A 20409-nucleotide genomic window follows, 5' to 3' on the forward strand; every position below is an offset into this window, starting at 1 on the left:
AAATAAAATGTTTATTTAGGTAAGGTACATACATACAATAAATTTTTACAAAGATTGGTTGACTTATAGGTAGAGCTAGTACATACAATGCCTAAAGCCACTATTACTAGTTATCCTTGTCCTGGAGAGGACCCTTCACTGTCCGTCCATATAGCAGCTAAAATGGCGAGAAAATTATGAGCTCTGGCTCTTTGGTCCCGCCACTCAACTGTCAATCAACTGGTGTACAGGTTCCTGAGCCTATTGGGCTCTATCATATCTACACTTGAAACACACACAGACACACAGACACACACACACACACACGCACACACACACACACACGTACACACACACACACACACACACACACACACGTACACACACACACACGTGCTTGCTTGTGCTTGGGGGCCTCGTAGCCTGGTGGATAGCGCGCAGGGCTCGTAATTCTGTGGCGCGGGTTCGATTCCCGCACGAGGCAGAAACAAATGGGCAAAGTTTCTTTCACCCTGAATGCCCCTGTTACCTAGCAGTAAATAGGTACCTGGGAGTTAGTCAGCTGTCACGGGCTGCTTCCTGGGGTGTGTGTGTGTGTGGTGTGGGGAAAAAAAAAAAAGTAGTTAGTAAACAGTTGATTGACAGTTGAGAGGCGGGCCGAAAGAGCAAAGCTCAACCCCCGCAAAAACACAACTAGTAAACACACGTACACACACACACACACACACGTACACACACACACACACACACACACACACACACACACACACACACACACGTACACACACACACACACACACACACACACACACACACACACACACACACACACACACACACACACACACACACACACACACACACGTACACACACACACGTACACACACACACGTACACACACACACACACACGTACACACACACACACACACACGTACACACAGACACACAGACACACACACACACACACACACACACACACACACACACACACACACACACACACACACACACACACACACACACACACTGGTACTGGTATGGAGTCAGCCTCGAGTACTGTACAGTACTGTAGGCAAATAACAGCGGATTAATGTACTGCAGCGTTACTGTAGATGCTCGAGGTACATCCTCTTGAGCATCTTCTTTAAGGTTCTCTTGGACCACTCTACCTCACCGTTTCCAAGGAATGGTAAATGTGGGCTGGGGTGAGAGAGCAAGTGTCTCTCTCACTCCCCCCCCCGGTCGTTTCTCCCGCCAACTGGGCGCCTCCGTCGCTGTGAATCTGCTTAGGTACTTCCAACCGACTCTTTGTGTGTGTGTGTGCGTGTGTGTGTGTGTGTGTGTGTGTGTGTGTGTGTGTGTGTGTGTGTGTGTGTGTGTGTGTGTGTGTATTCACCTAGTTGTGCTTGCGGAGGATTGAGCTCTGCTCTTTCGAGCCTCCTCTCAACTGTCAGTCAATCAACTGTTACTAGCGACTAATTTCCCTTTCCCCCCCCCCCACCTCCCGCCAGAGGAAGCAGCCCTTAACAGCTGTCTAACTCCCAGGTACCTATTTAGTGCTAGGATACAGGGGCATCAGGGTGAAAGAAACTGCCCATCTGTTTCCGCCGGCGCCGGGATTGAACCCGGATGATGGATTACGAGTCCTAAGCGCTGTCCGCTCAGCCACAGGCCCCCGTACTGTGCGTGCGTGTGTGCGTGCGGTTGAGTGGTGGCGAGAGAGTTGTGCTAAGGTTCGGGGGGGGGGGGGGGGTTGAAATAGCCTAAGCTACTCTATCCCTTTGAGATGTATTTTTTTCTGGTCCCAGTAAACATACTTGAACTTGAACTTGTTAGGGTTCCTTGGAGATTATCTGCTTCATGGCGGCTTTGTCTTAGGAGGAGGGAAAGGGAGGGAGGGAGGGAAGTCGCTCAGTGGTCAAGTTCCCCACACCATCACCAACACCACCACCACCACCACCACCACCACCACCATGACTAGCTCCAACACCACCACCACCACCACCACCACCACCACCACCATGACTAGCTCCAACACCACCACCACCACCACCACCATGACTAGCTCCAACACCACCACCACCACCACCACTAGCTCCAACACCACCACCACCACCACCACTAGCTCCAACACCACCACCACCACCACCACCATGACTAGCTCCAACACCACCACCACCACCACCACCACCACTAGCTCCAACACCAACACCACCACCACCACTAGCTCCAACACCAACACCACCACCACCACTAGCTCCAACACCACCACCACCACCACCACCACCACCACTAGCTCCACCACCACCACCACCACCACTACACGTCACACACAACGACCACATTACAAACTCCAGCACCACACTACCAGTTGACTGACAACTTGAGAGGCGGGCCTAAGGAGCCGAAGCTCAACCCCCGCCCCAGCACCACTAGGGGAGTACCTACACCTCGTATCAGCGCGCCGGGGAATGCTAGGCTCAGTTTGCAATTTGCTCCCCACGCATGATGTGGAGTGCAATTCCCCGGTGATATATTCATCTATTGCCAATGTCCTGCATCAATAGCCATTGAATTTCTATTTTGTGCGCTTTTATGATAAAATAAATACTAAGTATCCATATACACTAATAAATAATATGCATTTTTTACAGAAACGCGTCATAATGTTAATTGATTTAGTATGCGAACAAGCTTGATTGGTCCCCAGGCACATATACAACTGAAAACTCACACCCCCAGAAGTGACTCGAACCCATACTGCCAGGAGCACTATGCAACTGGTGTACAGGGCACCTTATCCACTCGACCATCACGACCGGACAAAAGCTGATGGTAGCCGTGGCTATTTTCATTTCGTGGCCAACTGAGTTTTCAGTTGATTTAGTATATCAACAAACGGTTTAATATCACATATTCTCAGTTGTCTTGATAAACAAGTTCACACCCAAACTGAACTGCATTTGAACATGCATACAATATATATATATTTATATATATATATATATATATATATATATATATATATATATATATATATATATATATTAGTATATTTTGGTAGCAGTCTTTCCTGTAGACATATATTATTAAATATGACCGAAAAATTAAGATTAATAATTCTAACACGAATTTTCTCAATCTTTCGTACATTACGCTTCACTGTTGGAGGTAAATCAAAAATCAATTCTAAAAAATTCATTTTTATTTCTAGTCTGGCGCGACACGGGCGCGTTTCGTAAAACTTATTACATTTTCAAAGACTTTAGTTCACAAATACACAACTGAATAGAACTTACGTATCTCCGATTTTATATCTACATTTGAGTGAGGTGGAAGGGGTGATGTGGCATTAACACAAAACAGAACAAAGTGTGGTATTAATAGGGTATTAATTTCATCAACACAAGACAGAACAAGAGTATTAATAGGGTATTAATTTCATCAACACAAGACAGAACACGAAACAATGGATATTGAATAGAAGTGTTTGTAGAAAGCCTATTGGTCCATATTTCTTGATGCTTCTATATTGGAGCGGAGTCTTGAGGTGGGTAGAATATAGTTGTGCAATAATTGGCTGTTGATTGCTGGTGTTGACTTCTTGATGTGTAGTGCCTCGCAAACGTCAAGCCGCCTGCTATCGCTGTATCTATCGATGATTTCTGTGTTGTTTACTAGGATTTCTCTGGCGATGGTTTGGTTGTGGGAAGAGATTATATGTTCCTTAATGGAGCCCTGTTGCTTATGCATCGTTAAACGCCTAGAAAGAGATGTTGTTGTCTTGCCTATATACTGGGTTTTTTGGAGCTTACAGTCCCCAAGTGGGCATTTGAAGGCATAGACGACGTTAGTCTCTTTTAAAGCGTTCTGTTTTGTGTCTGGAGAGTTTCTCATGAGTAGGCTGGCCGTTTTTCTGGTTTTATAGTAAATCGTCAGTTGTATCCTCTGATTTTTGTCTGTAGGGATAACGTTTCTATTAACAATATCTTTCAGGACCCTTTCCTCCGTTTTATGAGCTGTGGAAAAGAAGTTCCTGTAAAATAGTCTAATAGGGGGTATAGGTGTTGTGTTAGTTGTCTCTTCAGAGGTTGCATGGCTTTTCACTTTCCTTCTTATGATGTCTTCGACGAAACCATTGGAGAAGCCGTTATTGACTAGAACCTGCCTTACCCTACAGAGTTCTTCATCGACTTGCTTCCATTCTGAGCTGTGGCTGAGAGCACGGTCGACATATGCGTTAACAACACTCCTCTTGTACCTGTCTGGGCAGTCACTGTTGGCATTTAGGCACATTCCTATGTTTGTTTCCTTAGTGTAGACTGCAGTGTGGAAACCTCCGCCTTTTTCCATGACTGTTACATCTAGAAAGGGCAGCTTCCCATCCTTTTCCATCTCGTAAGTGAAACGCAGCACGGAACTCTGCTCAAATGCCTCCTTCAGCTCCTGCAGATGTCTGACATCAGGTACCTGTGTAAAAATGTCATTTTTGACAAATGTCATTTTTAAAAATGACATTTTCATGACATTAAAAGCAACGCATGCACATAGATCACCTACAAGACATGAAGGATATATTTACACAAGGGTATAATACCATTAATGTATGATGACTTACTGTAAATATGTAGCTCTTGTAATAGCACTTTCTCTCTAACTAGCTGACATTGTATCTATAAGGTGTGAAGGATTGAAGAAATTGTTTATGTAATAATCTAAGATGAGGTCTGGTAAAGACCTTTTGTGCCCTCTGTAATGCTTTTGCGCTACCGCTCACAGGATGAGTATGGGGTGCACAATAAACTAGCCGCCTTCGGCGGCAACAATCAGTCAAAGGGTATATATATATATATATATATATATATATATATATATATATATATATATATATATATATATATATATATATATATATATATATATATATATTACCAGGTGAGTACTAGGTGAGTACAAACCGAGAAATATACCATGGACTATGTTGAGGACTTAATATATTTACCAACAGGCAGGTCGCCATGCACCCTACCTGCCTGTACAGAACGTGGTGATCGACCACTGTATCAGGCAACAGGCAGGTCGCCATGCACCCTACCTGCCTGTACAGAACGTGATGATCGACCACTGTATCAGGCAACAGGCAGGTCGCCTTGCACCCTACCTGCCTGTACAGAACGTGATGATCGACCACTGTATCAGGCAACAGGCAGGTCGCCATGCACCCTACCTGCCTGTACAGAACGTGATGATCGACCACTGTATCAGGCAACAGGCAGGTCGCCTTGCACCCTACCTGCCTGTACAGAACGTGATGATCGACCACTGTATCAGGCAACAGGCAGGTCGCCATGCACCCTACCTGCCTGTACAGAACGTGATGATCGACCACTGTATCAGGCAACAGGCAGGTCGCCTTGCACCCTACCTGCCTGTACAGAACGTGATGATCGACCACTGTATCAGGCAACAGGCAGGTCGCCATGCACCCTACCTGCCTGTACAGAACGTGGTGATCGACCACTGTATCAGGCAACAGGCAGGTCGCCATGCACCCTACCTGCCTGTACAGAACGTGATGATCGACCACTGTATCAGGCAACAGGCAGGTCGCCTTGCACCCTACCTGCCTGTACAGAACGTGATGATCGACCACTGTATCAGGCAACAGGCAGGTCGCCATGCACCCTACCTGCCTGTACAGAACGTGATGATCGACCACTGTATCAGGCAACAGGCAGGTCGCCTTGCACCCTACCTGCCTGTACAGAACGTGATGATCGACCACTGTATCAGGCAACAGGCAGGTCGCCATGCACCCTACCTGCCTGTACAGAACGTGATGATCGACCACTGTATCAGGCAACAGGCAGGTCGCCGGCCGCAAACTCTCACCGGTTAAGCCATAAATTTAAACTGTATACTATTGTGTTATTCATTTTAATTGATTTCATATTTAATATATATCTCTGAGGGTATTGTACAGTACAGTAATTTCTGTCTTTTTCACCTCAAGACCGACATGGTGTATTTACGCTACGTATTCTAATAAAGGCACTACGGGCTCACCATAGCCCGTGCTACTTGGAACTTTGTTCCAGGTAGCGAATCTTAAACAACAACGTTTTCTAATAGTTTGCTATGGATGATCAATGAATATTAGATGAATCATCGCTGCACTTTTGATGGATGATAAGTGCACTTTTGATGGATGATCAGTATACTTTAGATGGATGATCAGCACATTTTAGATGGATGATCACTTCCTATTGGTATTTTCTGGTGGTCCATCACTGCATGTTGGTACTTTCTGGTGGTCCATCACTACATATTGGTACTTTCTGGTGGTCCATCACTACATATTGGTACTTTCTGGTGGTCCATCACTACATATTGGTACTTTCTGGCAGTCCAACACTACATATTGGTACTTTCTGGTGGTCCATCACTACATATTGGTACTTTCTGGTGGTCCATCACTACATATTGGTACTTTCTGGTGGTCCATCACTGCATGTTGGTACTTTCTGGTGGTCCATCACTACATATTGGTACTTTCTGGTGGTCCATCACTGCATGTTGGTACTTTCTGGTGGTCCATCACTACATATTGGTACTTTCTGGTGGTCCATCACTACATGTTGGTACTTTCTGGTGGTCCATCACTACATATTGGTACTTTCTGGTGGTCCATCACTACATATTGGTACTTTCTGGTGGTCCATCACTACATATTGGTACTTTCTGGTGGTCCATCACTACATATTGGTACTTTCTGGTGGTCCATCACTACATATTGGTACTTTCTGGTGGTCCATCACTACATATTGGTACTTTCTGGTGGTCCATCACTACATATTGGTACTTTCTGGTGGTCCATCACTACATATTGGTACTTTCTGGTGGTCCATCACTACATATTGGTACTTTCTGGTGGTCCATCACTACATATTGGTACTTTCTGGTGGTCCATCACTACATATTGGTACTTTCTGGCAGTCCAACACTACATATTGGTACTTTCTGGTGGTCCATCACTACATATTGGTACTTTCTGGTGGTCCATCACTACATATTGGTACTTTCTGGTGGTCCATCACTGCATGTTGGTACTTTCTGGTGGTCCATCACTACATATTGGTACTTTTTGCTCTAATAGTTACTCCAAGTACTTTAATTTTGTGAAAATTGGCTGTTTAAATACATAAGTAACCCCCCCCCCCCCAGGTACTATTACAGTAATGGACATTGACGCTCCCATTTGCTTGATGATACAGTCACGTTGGTAATAGTGAAAGAAGCCCCATTACCATGCTAATGAAAGAGTAATCCATTGCCAGCGCTGGCCAAATGTTATATCCTCTGCCTATTAGGTTAACCACTCTGGCATTTTACGGCTACTCTCCCTAATATTGCGCCGTAAATTTGCATAGTGATTGCTTAATAATTGACGCTGTAGCTAGGTGCGGAGGCCTGATCGCGTTCTGGTGCGCGGTAATTAGGTCGTTTGTTAGCGTATTGTGTGGTGTACTGGTTTACTGGTTGACTTACTGGTTTACTGGTTTACTTACTGGCTGACATACTGGCCTGGTCCTCGACCAGGCCTCCACCCTCAGGAAGCAGCCCGTGACAGATGACTAACACCCAGGTACCTATTTTACTGCTAGGTAACAGGGGCATAGGGTGAAAAAAACTCTGCCCATTGTTTCTCGTCGGCGCCCGGGATCGAACCCGGGACCACAGGATCACAAGTCCAGCGTGCTGTCCGCTCGGCCGACCGGCTCCCCTAAAGGTACCTGTCCCATATACATTTTCTGATTGCCAGAAACAATGTTTTAAAAAGAAGAAACTTCTGTCACTTTTTAAATTTCTGTCGTCGGGGGAGCCGGTCGGCCGAGCGGACAGCACGCTGGACTTGTGATCCTGTGGTCCTGGGTTCGATCCCAGGTACCGGCGAGAAACAATGGGCAGAGTTTCTTTCACCCTATGCCCCTGTTACCTAGCAGTAAAATAGGTACCTGGGTGTTAGTCAGCTGTCACGGGCTGCTTCCTGGGGGTGGAGGCCTGGTCGAGGACCGGGCCGCGGGGACATTAAAGCCCCGAAATCATCTCAAGATAACCTCTCAAAATAACAGGTAGCCTGTTCTTAGGCTTATCCCGCTCGGTAAATTCTGATCTTCCTCGGGATCCCCACAACCGTTGCCTAACACCCAGACACCTATTATGCTGCTGGGTAAACAGGTGCATCAGGTGAAAGGAGACGTGACTGTAAACTCAGCGGTGACATGTTTGATAAACACAGAGAATAAACTTGCTCGTACTGGGGGCACCAAACCCGTCCTTCTAATAGAACGTCGCATTTTGACGTATTCTCTACCGAGGTTATCTTGAGGTTATCTTGAGATGATTTCGGGGCTTTAGTGTCCCCGCGGCCCGGTCCTCGACCAGGCCTCCACCCCCAGGAAGCAGCCCGTGACAGCTGACTATTTTACTGCTAGGTGTTATAAATGATATGAGTGGGGCTTCTATGGGGTACTGGTACTATTAAGGGGTATAGGTAGTTAGAAGACAGGAGTATCAAATATGGGAGAGCTAAAAGGCCCGGCCCCCAAAATAAACTATCCACAGTAGTAATAACTTGCTGCAAGACCAAATATGTTAGTCTAAGGGTTGATCACTGCGCTCCCACCTTGGAAGAAGAGATACTCTGTAATTCATGTACTTATTTATTAACCCGTTAACAACCCCCCATATACACTCACACCAATAACAATAATAATAATTTTACCACACTATCTTACGTTAAAAGCCTTGGTCCACGTAGGCAGGATACAAGGTTTACACTAATAACAAGCTAGGGTAAAGTACTACTGGATAAGCACTGAAGCTGGATGCAGCTTAGGGTAGTGAAACCACGTGGGACCCTAATACAAAACACAACACTTAGGGGTACCCAAACACTGGCAAAATACTATCCCCAGGTCTCACCAATCGTTACTACCAGAGTAGGCACACTCACTAATGCCCTGTACTTAGCTTAAGGATACAGGAACTTCAGGTAAGGGAAATAAGTAAGAGGAGAAGGAAGGAGAGTAGGGGAGCAGCCACAGAGTAGGTCTATACCGCACCACACCAGCCAGAGAAGACCGAGCTAGCCACCAGCTGCCTCCCTCATGTTGTGGTGCCGGGAGGAGCCTAATTGATCGTGCAGCTAAGCACATTAAAGATCTTCCCCTATGCAACGTATTGTTACTTTATGAATGATTAGAAAGTATTAGTAAGCAAAGTTGGTGCCTATGTTATTATTTAATAATCAACCCCCAGCTCAGTCTTTAAATGCTCTTTGAGAAACAATAATAGTCTTACGTCTGGCAGGGAAGATACAAACAATTGACATTCTAGATGCCCAACTGTGCTACCAGGAAGTTTAATAGCTCAATTTTGACCTCTGGTTTCCACTGGAGAACCCAGGGTCGTAACACTAGGTAACAGGGGCATAGCGTGAAAGAAACTCTGCCCATTGTTTCTCACCGGCGCCTGGGATCGAACCCAGGACCACAGGATCACAAGTCCAGCGTGCTGTCCGCTCAGCCGACCGGCTCCCCGAAAGACAAGAATCGTCGTACTAGAAAATGGAGGCGACTCGCGAAATTGACGTAATGTTCCGTTTTCTGTTTTGGGTCCTCTGGTAGGTTAGGTTACGGGCACTTTAGTACGACAGTTTCTTGACGTTGGGGCACCTTAGGAGGACGGTGTGGTGGGTGAGTGTGAGAAGTGTAGTGGCCCAGGATGATGTGTGTGGCCACACCAGCCAGGTGTGGCCCAGGATGATGTGTGTGGCCACACAACCCAGGTATGGCCCAGGATGATGTGTAAGTGTGGCCACACAACCCAGGTATGGCCCAGGATGATGTGTAAGTGTGGCCACACCAGCCAGGTGTGGCCCAGGATGATGTGTAAGTGTGGCCACACCAGCCGGGTGTGGCCCAGGATGATGTGTGTGTCCACACAACCCAGGTATGGCCCAGGATGATGTGTAAGTGTGGCCACACCAGCCGGGTGTGGCCCAGGATGATGTGTGTGTCCACACAACCCAGGTATGGCCCAGGATGATGTGTAAGTGTGGCCACACCAGCCGGGTGTGGCCCAGGATGATGTGTGTGTCCACACAACCCAGGTATGGCCCAGGATGATGTGTAAGTGTGGCCACACCAGCCGGGTGTGGCCCAGGATGATGTGTGTCCACACAACCCAGGTATGGCCCAGGATGATGTGTAAGTGTGGCCACACCAGCCGGGTGTGGCCCAGGATGATGTGTGTGTCCACACAACCCAGGTATGGCCCAGGATGATGTGTAAGTGTGGCCACACCAGCCGGGTGTGGCCCAGGATGATGTGTGTGTCCACATAACCCAGGTATGGCCCAGGATGATGTGTAAGTGTGGCCACACCAGCCGGGTGTGGCCCAGGATGATGTGTGTGTGTCCACACAACCCAGGTATGGCCCAGGATGATGTGTAAGTGTGGCCACACCAGCCGGGTGTGGCCCAGGATGATGTGTGTGTCCACACAACCCAGGTATGGCCCAGGATGATGTGTAAGTGTGTCCACACAACCCAGGTATGGCCCAGGACGATGTGTAAGTGTGTCCACACAACCCAGGTATGGCCCAGGATGATGTGTAAGTGTGTCCACACAACCCAGGTGTGGCCCAGGATGATGTGAAAGTGTGTCCACACAACCCAGGTATGGCCCAGGATGATGTGTAAGTGTGTCCACACAACCTAGGTATGGCCCAGGATGATGTGTAAGTGTGTCCACACAACCCAGGTATGGCCCAGGATGATGTGTAAGTGTGTCCACACAAGCCAGGTATGGCCCAGGATGATGTGTAAGTGTGGCCACACAACCTAGGTATGGCCCAGGATGATGTGTAAGTGTGTCCACACAACCTAGGTATGGCCCAGGATGATGTGTAAGTGTGTCCACACAACCCAGGTATGGCCCAGGATGATGTGTGTGTCCACACAACCCAGGTGTGGCCCAGGATGATGGCATGATGTGTGTACCTAACACAGTACCCCAGTCCCCAGACTTTGCTTCTCTCCTCACCTACTTGTGCTTGCGGGGGTTGAACTTCGGCTCTTGGATCCGGCCTCTCAACTGTCTCGTCTACAGGTTCCTGAGCCTGTTAGCTTCTATATAAATAAATAAATAAATAAATAAATAAATAAATAAATAAATAAATGTTTATTCAGGTAAGGTACATACATACAAGAGATTTTCCAAAATTTGATCGCTTTATAGATAGAATTAGTACATACAATGCCTAAAGCCACTATTACGTAAAGCGTTTAGGGCAGGAAATATCTACATATATATAGGCACATAGGCATATATAGGCTACATAGGCATATCTACATTTGAAACTGTGTATGGAGTCTGCCCCCACCACATGACTTCCTAGTGATGTAGTAGATCCATTTATTAACTATTCTGACACTGAAAAAATCTTTCTAATGTATCTACGGCTCATTTGGGCACTCAGTTTTCTGGTAATCCAAAAATATGCAGTCTGCCCACCCTTCTCTTTCTTGCCTAATTTTTGTTGCTTGGTCATAGAACTCTATTCAACTATGAGGCAATATTTGCCTCCCTGAACCTATGCTGATAGTGTGTTACAAAGTTCTTTCTCTCTAGATGTTGTACTATTTTTTCTCGTAATCTTCCCTATCACCTCGCGCGCTGTACAGGTTAGTGACACAGGATTGTAGTTTAGTGCCTCCTATCTTTCTCCCTTAGTGAATATCGGGACTAAACCGCCATCCAAATTTTGGGCAGTTCTGCTGTTACCAAGTGACTTGTTATACACCATTGAGAGTGGTAGGCACAGTGCTTCTGCGCCTTCTTTTAGTATAAATGGTGAGATTCTGTCTAGGCTTACAGCCTTTGAATACAACTAGGTGAATACACACATACACGTATACAAGTGTATACGACAGTTGAGAGGCGGGCCGAAAGAGCAAAGCTCAACCCCCGCAAACACAACTTGGTGAATACTAGAAGGCGAGAAGTCGGTAACGAGTGGAGTACCTCAAGGATCGGTGCTGGGACCAATTCTATTTCTAATATACATTAATGACATGTTTACAGGAGTAGAATCCTACATGTCGATGTTCGCGGATGACGCAAAATTAATAAGAGTTGTGACAGATGAGGATTGTAGAATCCTCCAAGAAGACTTGAACAGGTTCCAGAGATAATCAGAGAAATGGCTACTGGCGTTCAACACGAGCAAATGTAAAGTTATGGATATGTGATCAGGTGATAGGAGACCAAAGGGACAGTACACAATGAAGGGGAACTGCCTACTTGCGACAATTCGAGAAAGAGACCTGGGAGTGGACTTAACACCTAATCTAACTCCTGAGGCACATATAAATAGCATAACGACAGCAGCGTACTCTACACTGGCAAAAGTTAGAATATCATTCAGAAACTTAAGTAATTTAAGTAACTGGGGAGCCGGTCGGCCGAGCAGACAGCACGCGGGACTTGTGATCCTGTGGTCCTGTGTTCGATCCCAGGCGCCGGCGAGAAACAATGGGCAGAGTTTCTTTCACCCTATGCCCCTGTTACATAGCAGTAAATTAGGTACCTGGGTGTTAGTCAGCCGTCACGGGCTGCTTCCTGGGGGTGGAGGCCTGGTCGAGGACCGGACCGCGGGGACACTAAAAGCCCCGAAATCATCTCAAGATAACCTCAAGAAGATAACTTAATGGCTAAATACACGAAAAACACTGAAGTGCTAAACAATTTATTCCCCCCCTCCCCCCCCGTCCTATCCTAAATCCTTATCCTCCTATCGTGTATTCTCTGGGTTTTCATTCATTGTTCTCCCTCAAAAGGGCATTATTTATTCTGCTAGGTAATTGCACATAATTTTTAGGTTAAAATATATTATGGTGGAAGTAGCTTGGTGTTATGGTGCGCTAAAGTCACTTCTTGTGTTTTCCTTCCAGGATGAAATGATACGGTGGTCGGGAGGAGAATGGCCTGCTACCAGAATGGCGGCACGTTATCCCTGCATCTGTCTGCCGCCCGCCTCTCACCGCCCCTGATGTGTGGGTCCCGCGTCTCCTCCTCCTCCTCCCCGCGTGGTGCGCTCCCATCCACGCTTACACCCCATGAGCCAACCCCCCACGCTCCCCACCACTCGCACTCATCCCATGACCCATCCTGGTACTCATCCAACGATCAGTTAAGGCATTCACCTCACGATCCACCGCGGCACTCACCCCACGATCCACCTCGGCACTCACCCCATGATCCACCGCGGCACTCACCCCATGATCCACCCCGGCACTCACCCCACGATCCACCTCGGCACTCACCCCATGATCCACCCCGACACTCATCCCATGATCCACCGCGGCACTCACCCCATGATCCACCCCGGCACTCACCCCATGATCCACCCCGACACTCACCCCATGATCCACCCCGGCACTCACACCACGACCCACACCGGCACTCACACAACGACCCAACCCGGCACTCACACCATGACCCACCACGGCACTCACCCCACGACCCATCTCGTAACTCACCCAGACACTCACCCCACGACCCACCCAGACACTCACACTATGACCCACCCCGACACTCACCCCACGACCCACCCCGACACTCACCCCACGACCCACCCCGACACTCACCTCACGACCCACCCCGGCACTCACACCATGACCCACCGTGTAACTCACCCCACGACCCACCTCGCCACTCGCCCCGACACTCACCCCACGACCCACCCAGGCACTCACCCCACGACCCACCACGGCACTTATTCTATGACCCACTTCGCGACCCACCCAGGCACTCACCCAGACTGTCACCCGTCGATCAGCCAAAGTTCACACTCTATGATCCACCTCGACGCTCATCCAAAGACCCACCTCCCCTGTCACCCGTCGACCCATCTAGGGTCTCACCCTACGAAACCCCTTCCTGCCTCTCACCCGTGGAGGTGGCGCCGCGGCGCTCTTCACAGGAACGCCACAGGATCTCACCCATCCACGGCTCCCACAACCATGTACATTCGACCACCAACCACGCCTCGTCGGCCAGCAACCATACGCCCTCGGCCAGCAACCATGCCTCTCCAGATGCCATCACTCACCAAGCTAAAAGCACGACCTCTCCCAAACTCTCACGCCGGGAGACTGATCTCTCGCTCAACCACGTCAAGCTGCAGGAGACATACATCAACGTGGAGGCGCTAGAGGAGAGGAAAACAGAGAAGCAGCTCTCAGAGGCCTGGAAGCGCAAAAGAAGACGGTCTGTCGAGTCCATATTACCAGAGTACCTGAAATCTGCTCCCATAATGCGCATCAATCACCCTTTGGAGCAGAGTGTGATATTGTCTTTCCTAAGGTCAGTGACGGGCGTGCTGCTCACCTGTTTGATGAGCGTGCCACTGAGCCTGGCACTCATACTCTCACTGCCCGTCGTCTTGTTCCTGAAGGCCCTTGTGGCCTTGGGCAGACTACCCAGGACCAGAAACTGCTTTGCTGCCTTCCATAGTGACTATGTAGCACCCCACGATGCGCAGTTCCTACTACAGGATGTCGACAACCACTCGGTCATCCACAGTGTGCTCATCATCGATGCCTCCATGAACCTGAAGCGTATCAAGCAGTTGCTGGCGACGCGCGTTGTCGAGGCCAAGAACGGCGCCGGTAGCCTCATGTACCCGCGTCTTACCCAGATGGTGTCTTTCATGCCTGCTGGGCCCGCTTGGGTCCACGACCATAACTTTAACCTGCATAATCATGTGTTCTCAGGGCCTAACATAGCAACAGAAGGAGCCCTTCAAAAGTACGTGAGTTCTCTCTTGTCACAGCCACTGCCAGGCACTCGGCCACTGTGGGAGATCATAGTGCTGCACGACTATGGCCGCAGCAGAGACACTGTGCTGGTGTGTCGCCTTCACCAGTCTATATCTGACGGCATGTCCTTGGTCAGGGTGCTGTGCCAGTCCCTCTCAGACAACCAGATCATGCACATCCCACAGAAGCCTCACTTCGGTGGAACTACCTATGGAATGAACCTCTTGAAAGCCTTACTAGTGGGTCCCATGATGGCATTAAAGTGGCTGTGGTGGTGGCGGCCAGAAGTGAACCCGCTGACGGTGCGTCGCGGGTCGTCTCTGCCTCCTCCTCGGGTGGCCAAGAGTAGTGGCTCCTGCTGTGGCTGCAGCAGAAAAATGGCGGCCAGCAGCTCGAGTGAGAGCGGCGCGTACACAGTGTGGGGGGAGGAGGGAAGCGGCGGGCAGGTGGTGGTGTGGTCGGCGGGAGTGTCTGTGAGTCGCGTGGTGCGCATCAAGCAGGTCACCCGCACGTGTCTAAACGATGTGCTGTTGGCGGCACTGACAGGAGCCCTCAGACTCTCACTCCAGCGGCAGGGTGTCGTCCACCCACCAGACCTCAAGGTAAGCCTCACACCACTTGCTCTATCACTCTATCATTTGACTTCCGTTTGGATGCAATATAACTAGATCCAATGATCTGGTTACATACATAATCATTATATAAATTCCAACATCTCATATATATATATTCCAGGGAGAATTGTCTCTCCCCAGTCCTTGGTATATGACATCGAGGGGCAAGGTAAGGTACTTTTGAGGAGAAAGCACTTAGCCAGCATTGGCCATATAGGTCGCCAGGGGGCAGTAACTGGAGAATTTGTTGTGAACCGATTTTCGGGTCCTGTGTTGGGAAAACTATTAGGGTAAGACTTGCCATGAACTACGTGAGGGAGGGTTCTGTGCCTGCTAACAGGAGTAAGAATTCACTTGCTCCTTTATCCAGCCGATAAAAAAAACGTGAAGGGGTCATACTCTCTCCAGCAGCGACCCTCCCAGGAGAGAGTATATCACCTGCTAGGCTGGATTGAACCAGCAAGGGAAACATGTACTAGAGGTGTACCTCGTGTCTCAGTATATTCACACTAAGAGTTTACACTAGTCCTGGCCTATGTTTAGGACTACAGGATACTTACTGCTTGCTTATCAACGTGTTGCTGTGGCTGTAGGAACTCTCCCTTGGCCTGCATGGGGTATCTCCCCAGTCAACTACATGGCATACTGACAACATTTATGTATATTAACTTCCATATAGTTGGCGTTCAATCCCGGACCGTCCACGTGGTTGGGCATCTTTCCTTTTCCCCCGTTCCATCCCAAATCCTTATCCTGACCCCTTCCAAGTGCTATATAGTCGTAATGGCTTAACACTTTCCTTTGATAATTTCCCCCCTTCCCTAACTGCCATATAGCGAACTACAAATATTAAATTTGAGTAGTAAACTAAATTTTGACATTTATATATATCGACTGGCTAAACGAAAACGGAATGTGAGAGCAGAAGCCGTCATATGTCTCCATAGTGCAGTGGCTACGTTTTTGCCTTACAGTTGAGTATCCAGGGTTCGATCCCCGGGCGGGACGGAAATGGGCACATTTGTTTCACCTGATCCCTTTCTTCACCTAGCAGGATGTAACACCTCCACCTTGTTACTACACCTTCTCACTTAAAACCCCAGCTAAGTGTAACACCGCAAAGGTGTTTTGTATTTAATACATACATAGTACAGGAGTCACAGACAAGTTTGAGAGGCGCCAGGTTGGCGGCCCCTAGTAATTAAGAAAGTCACACCTCTAGAGTGTTAATGACCAACAAGTGACCTAGGGCAGGTCATGTGAAGTTGACCTGGTTGCTGCTAAGCTCATAATTGTAGCCCGGTATCCGGGTGGGTCCTTCTAACAAGCCGCCAGTTTAAGGTGTGGCTTGGTAGAGTGCCTGGGGCTATCTACTTGTGGGTGGAGTTAGCTAGTTGGTCCCCAATATATACCCAGGGGTACTGAACACTCGAGACATACAGGAGAACAGCCAGCAGAGCAGAACAGAGGACAGCATATCCAGGGAGGCTGTCAGCTGGACAGGGTGGGACAGTCTGTCAACTACAGACCCTCCCCCCCTCTCTATCCAGCTATAGGCAGACACTTGGTGAGTTGAACATGAAAGGTGACTTATTTCGTGTACCAAGATGTTGTGTGATCTCTAGGGGCAGCCAGCTGTAGTGACTCAAAGTTCTGTGTGGTGGCTCACATTGTTTATCTGGATATAATGAACCTTCAGTTCGAGTGCTTGAATTCTGGTATTTATCATGCTAAATAAATATTGATTCACTTACTTTTAATATGATTTTAATTGTGTTCCCAAGTTCTTGGAATTTCTGATATATGCAAACTAGAGTGTAGAGTACTCTTCAGTTAGGGAATAAAAGAATCTTGCCTGGAACATGATTCCAGTTAAAACATGTGTGACAGTAAAAATAGGTGTTATTGCAGTCTTCTCTAGGCAGATGGAATGCCTGTCACAAAATTAAAAATAAAAGTAAAAAATAAGTTAAACTGCAAGTTGTCTTCACAGTGAGGTTAACTGTAAGAGAAAACATACAGAACAAAAATTTAGAAATACTTTACTTTAATAGAAATCTTACTTTAAACAAATTCCAAAATAAAAACGTTCTTTAAACTTGGCTTTATACAGAGTGCAAATTAAACAAGATAAATAGACAATTAAATTTGTTATGTTAATAGTAGAAAATATGGTGCAGGAATACTGAGTCAAAGTGAATAGCTCTGTTACCACACCGGGGTATGTTAACAGGTCTACTCAGCAAGAGCACTCAGGAGTAATCTAACTCGTAGTGGGCTAGGCAGCCCTATTTATACACTATGACGGCCGGGTAAATGGCGCTGGGGACTTCTTTAACTATTAACTGGCTGTTAAACTGTTTGTTTCGGGTGGTGTGAACTTGCGGGGCGTCGCCAGGTGCGAGGTGGGGTGACGGGTAGTGGTGAAGGAGGGAGACTGGTAGTACTGTCTAGACGTCTGGAAGTTTTTTTGTTTTTTGTTTTTATTTTTTTTTTACATGCAAGCATGCGTATAATGTACAATAAAAACAGAACAAATATAACATAGAACAAAAGTACAAAGCACACACATGTACAATGACAAAGGAACAAATCAAGAGAAGACCAGCCAGAAGGGCTGACCACAAAACAAAAATGCATATACAAACATAACACAAATATAAACACAGCGCAATACAAACATAAGGGAAACAGAGAGGCGAGAAACATACAAAACAAGTCCGCTAACACCTCACACACATAATGCACACATAACAAAGAGCACACCCCAACAGCCTGAAGGGCACACAAGATGACAAACAAGCACACACGACATCCACAACCGAACACACAAACGCATAGGAACCGCACACCCCCCACTAGCCATACAAAAAAACCCACAATACAAACCGGAGCACGCAGGAACCGGGAAACAATACCCACCCCACCCACTCACATACACACCCCACAACCAGGCAACACAAAATACATAGAAATCACTTGCGAGGAACCTCGTGAGAAATGTACTTCTCCGGGAAAAGATCATGAGGATATTTCGCCTTGTAAGCTTCCCAGACTAGATCTTCAAGGTCGGTAGGGTTTTTGATCCCCCGCTCTCGAGCGGGTATCATAAACTCGGGAACATCTATATCTGGCGGCATCGGCCAACGCCCAAGGTCACTGACGCAAGTCGCATAACGAGGCTGGGGAGCGCTAACCATGCCCTTCGAGGAAGCAGATGACACCGGAGAAGCGGACGAGGGTCGCCGAGCCTGCCACGCCTTCTTCATCGGAGCAGGTGCTGGACGCTGCGACGATAGCACTTCCACAGATATCGCAGGAGACACGGAAGGGACTGCAGGAAACGGAAGAGGCGGCAAGACCGCTGCCGAGGAAACGGGTAACGAGGAAGGGGCCACAGAACATCCAGAGCGAGCATCCTTTCTCAACATCACTACCAGGCCACCCCGCTCACCACCAACTACAGCACGGGGAACCACCGCCCACGAAGAACCGGAGCCATCCGACGCAGGCAACGCACCTGAAGCAGGACCCTCGGACACCGGACCAGAAGGTGAGGCCGAAACGCCGGCACCGGCATCCTCAGGCAAGTGTACCTCCGCCACCACCGTAGTGTGCACCACATCCGGAGCCACTCCACCGTCAACGGAAGGACGACACTCGTCGAATTCGCCAACATCAGCCCACGCAGAAGAACGCCGGGAACGCTTAGGCTCGGGCCGCACATCATCAGACCCGGAGGCAGACTCAGCGACCCGCGCAGCACCTACCGAGCAAACCGACGCACGCCGCAGCACGGCAGCCTCCTCAACCACACGGGGCACCAGGCCAGGCACAGGCGGGAATGCCGGAACCACCTCAGCCCCCAGCACAGCCGGAACAGACGGCGAGGGCGCAGGGACCGGGACAGACACAGCAGAGGAAGAACTGGAAGACGAAGGGTCTGAGCAAACGGCAGGCGGAAGAGGCTCAGGGACACCAGCTGGAGCACTAGGCGAGGACCCAACCTCCGGAGGAGATGCGGCAACAACAGGGGGCGCAACAGGCGGAGCAACAGCTGCTGCAGAGGGCACCTCCTCAGCCGAAGAGATGTCCATACCCACCGAATCATCCCCCACAGGAAGGGGCGGAAAATCCTCCTCACTGAAGAGATTCACTGGTACAACAGGAGGCGCAGAACAGTCAGCAGCCTGATGGCCCAAAAGACCACAACGATAACACGTCCGCGGCTGACGGGCGTAAAACACCCGAACGTTGTACCCCATAAGGCGCACAGAGGACGGAATATCCGCCCGGAGTCTCATGCCCAGGGTGCGAATGTTAACAACTGCGCCAAACCGGCCGAAATACCGCCGTAGCAGAGCCTCTGGAAACTCCAAGGGAGCCCCATGCACACTGATGTAAGTAAGTGCACCACTCCTATCCGAGAGGGTGACAGTGCCCGCACCATCCGGCAGGGGCAGTGTCCGCCCCTCGTATCGCCGGAGAAAATCGCGATACGCCACCTCCTCTGCAAACTTCACAATTGCCCTACGGGCCGTTACCAACTCGACCCCATAAATCGCAAACACAGGGACAGAGAGCATTTCACAAGCCAGGGCAATCTCCGGGTAACCAGCCCGCACAGAGAACTCTAGTCCCACAGACTGAGCCCGGACGACAGGGGGTAGAGGGACCCCCATCGTAACGCCACGTCAGCACAGGCGAGCAGAGACACACCCGCCCCCAACCAGCCGAAACGGGCAAACAACACCAACTGCTGGAGCGCCGATTCAACACGTCCGCCCCATACCGAAGCTAGGGCCAGACCTCAGACGTCTGGAAGTAGTTGTTGTTGTTGCTGCAGTACTTGAATATAAAGACGTGGTAATGGGTAGAATAGGTGATGATAGAGCAGGCCGAATCTCTTACTAGAGATTTTACCGT

At 48.7% G+C, this 20409-nt stretch overlaps 2 protein-coding genes across 2 annotated transcripts in view; both read left to right on the plus strand.

Annotated features, from left to right (window-relative positions):
• Positions 1-15537, plus strand: part of LOC138354682 (uncharacterized) — a 49783-nt gene extending 34246 nt beyond the window's left edge. The window contains exon 2 of the mRNA XM_069309040.1: positions 13001-15537. Coding sequence (XP_069165141.1) covers positions 13030-15537 — 2508 coding nt within the window. The 5' untranslated portion in view covers positions 13001-13029. The remainder of the gene's footprint in view (positions 1-13000) is intronic.
• Positions 15538-18681: 3144 nt separating this feature from the next.
• The window catches only part of LOC138354683 (mucin-22-like), a 55036-nt gene continuing 53308 nt past the window's right edge, over positions 18682-20409 (plus strand). The window contains exon 1 of the mRNA XM_069309041.1: positions 18682-18862. Coding sequence (XP_069165142.1) covers positions 18682-18862 — 181 coding nt within the window. The remainder of the gene's footprint in view (positions 18863-20409) is intronic.

This window comes from Procambarus clarkii, chromosome 64 (assembly GCF_040958095.1).
Source record: "Procambarus clarkii isolate CNS0578487 chromosome 64, FALCON_Pclarkii_2.0, whole genome shotgun sequence".
NCBI lineage: Eukaryota > Metazoa > Arthropoda > Malacostraca > Decapoda > Cambaridae > Procambarus > Procambarus clarkii.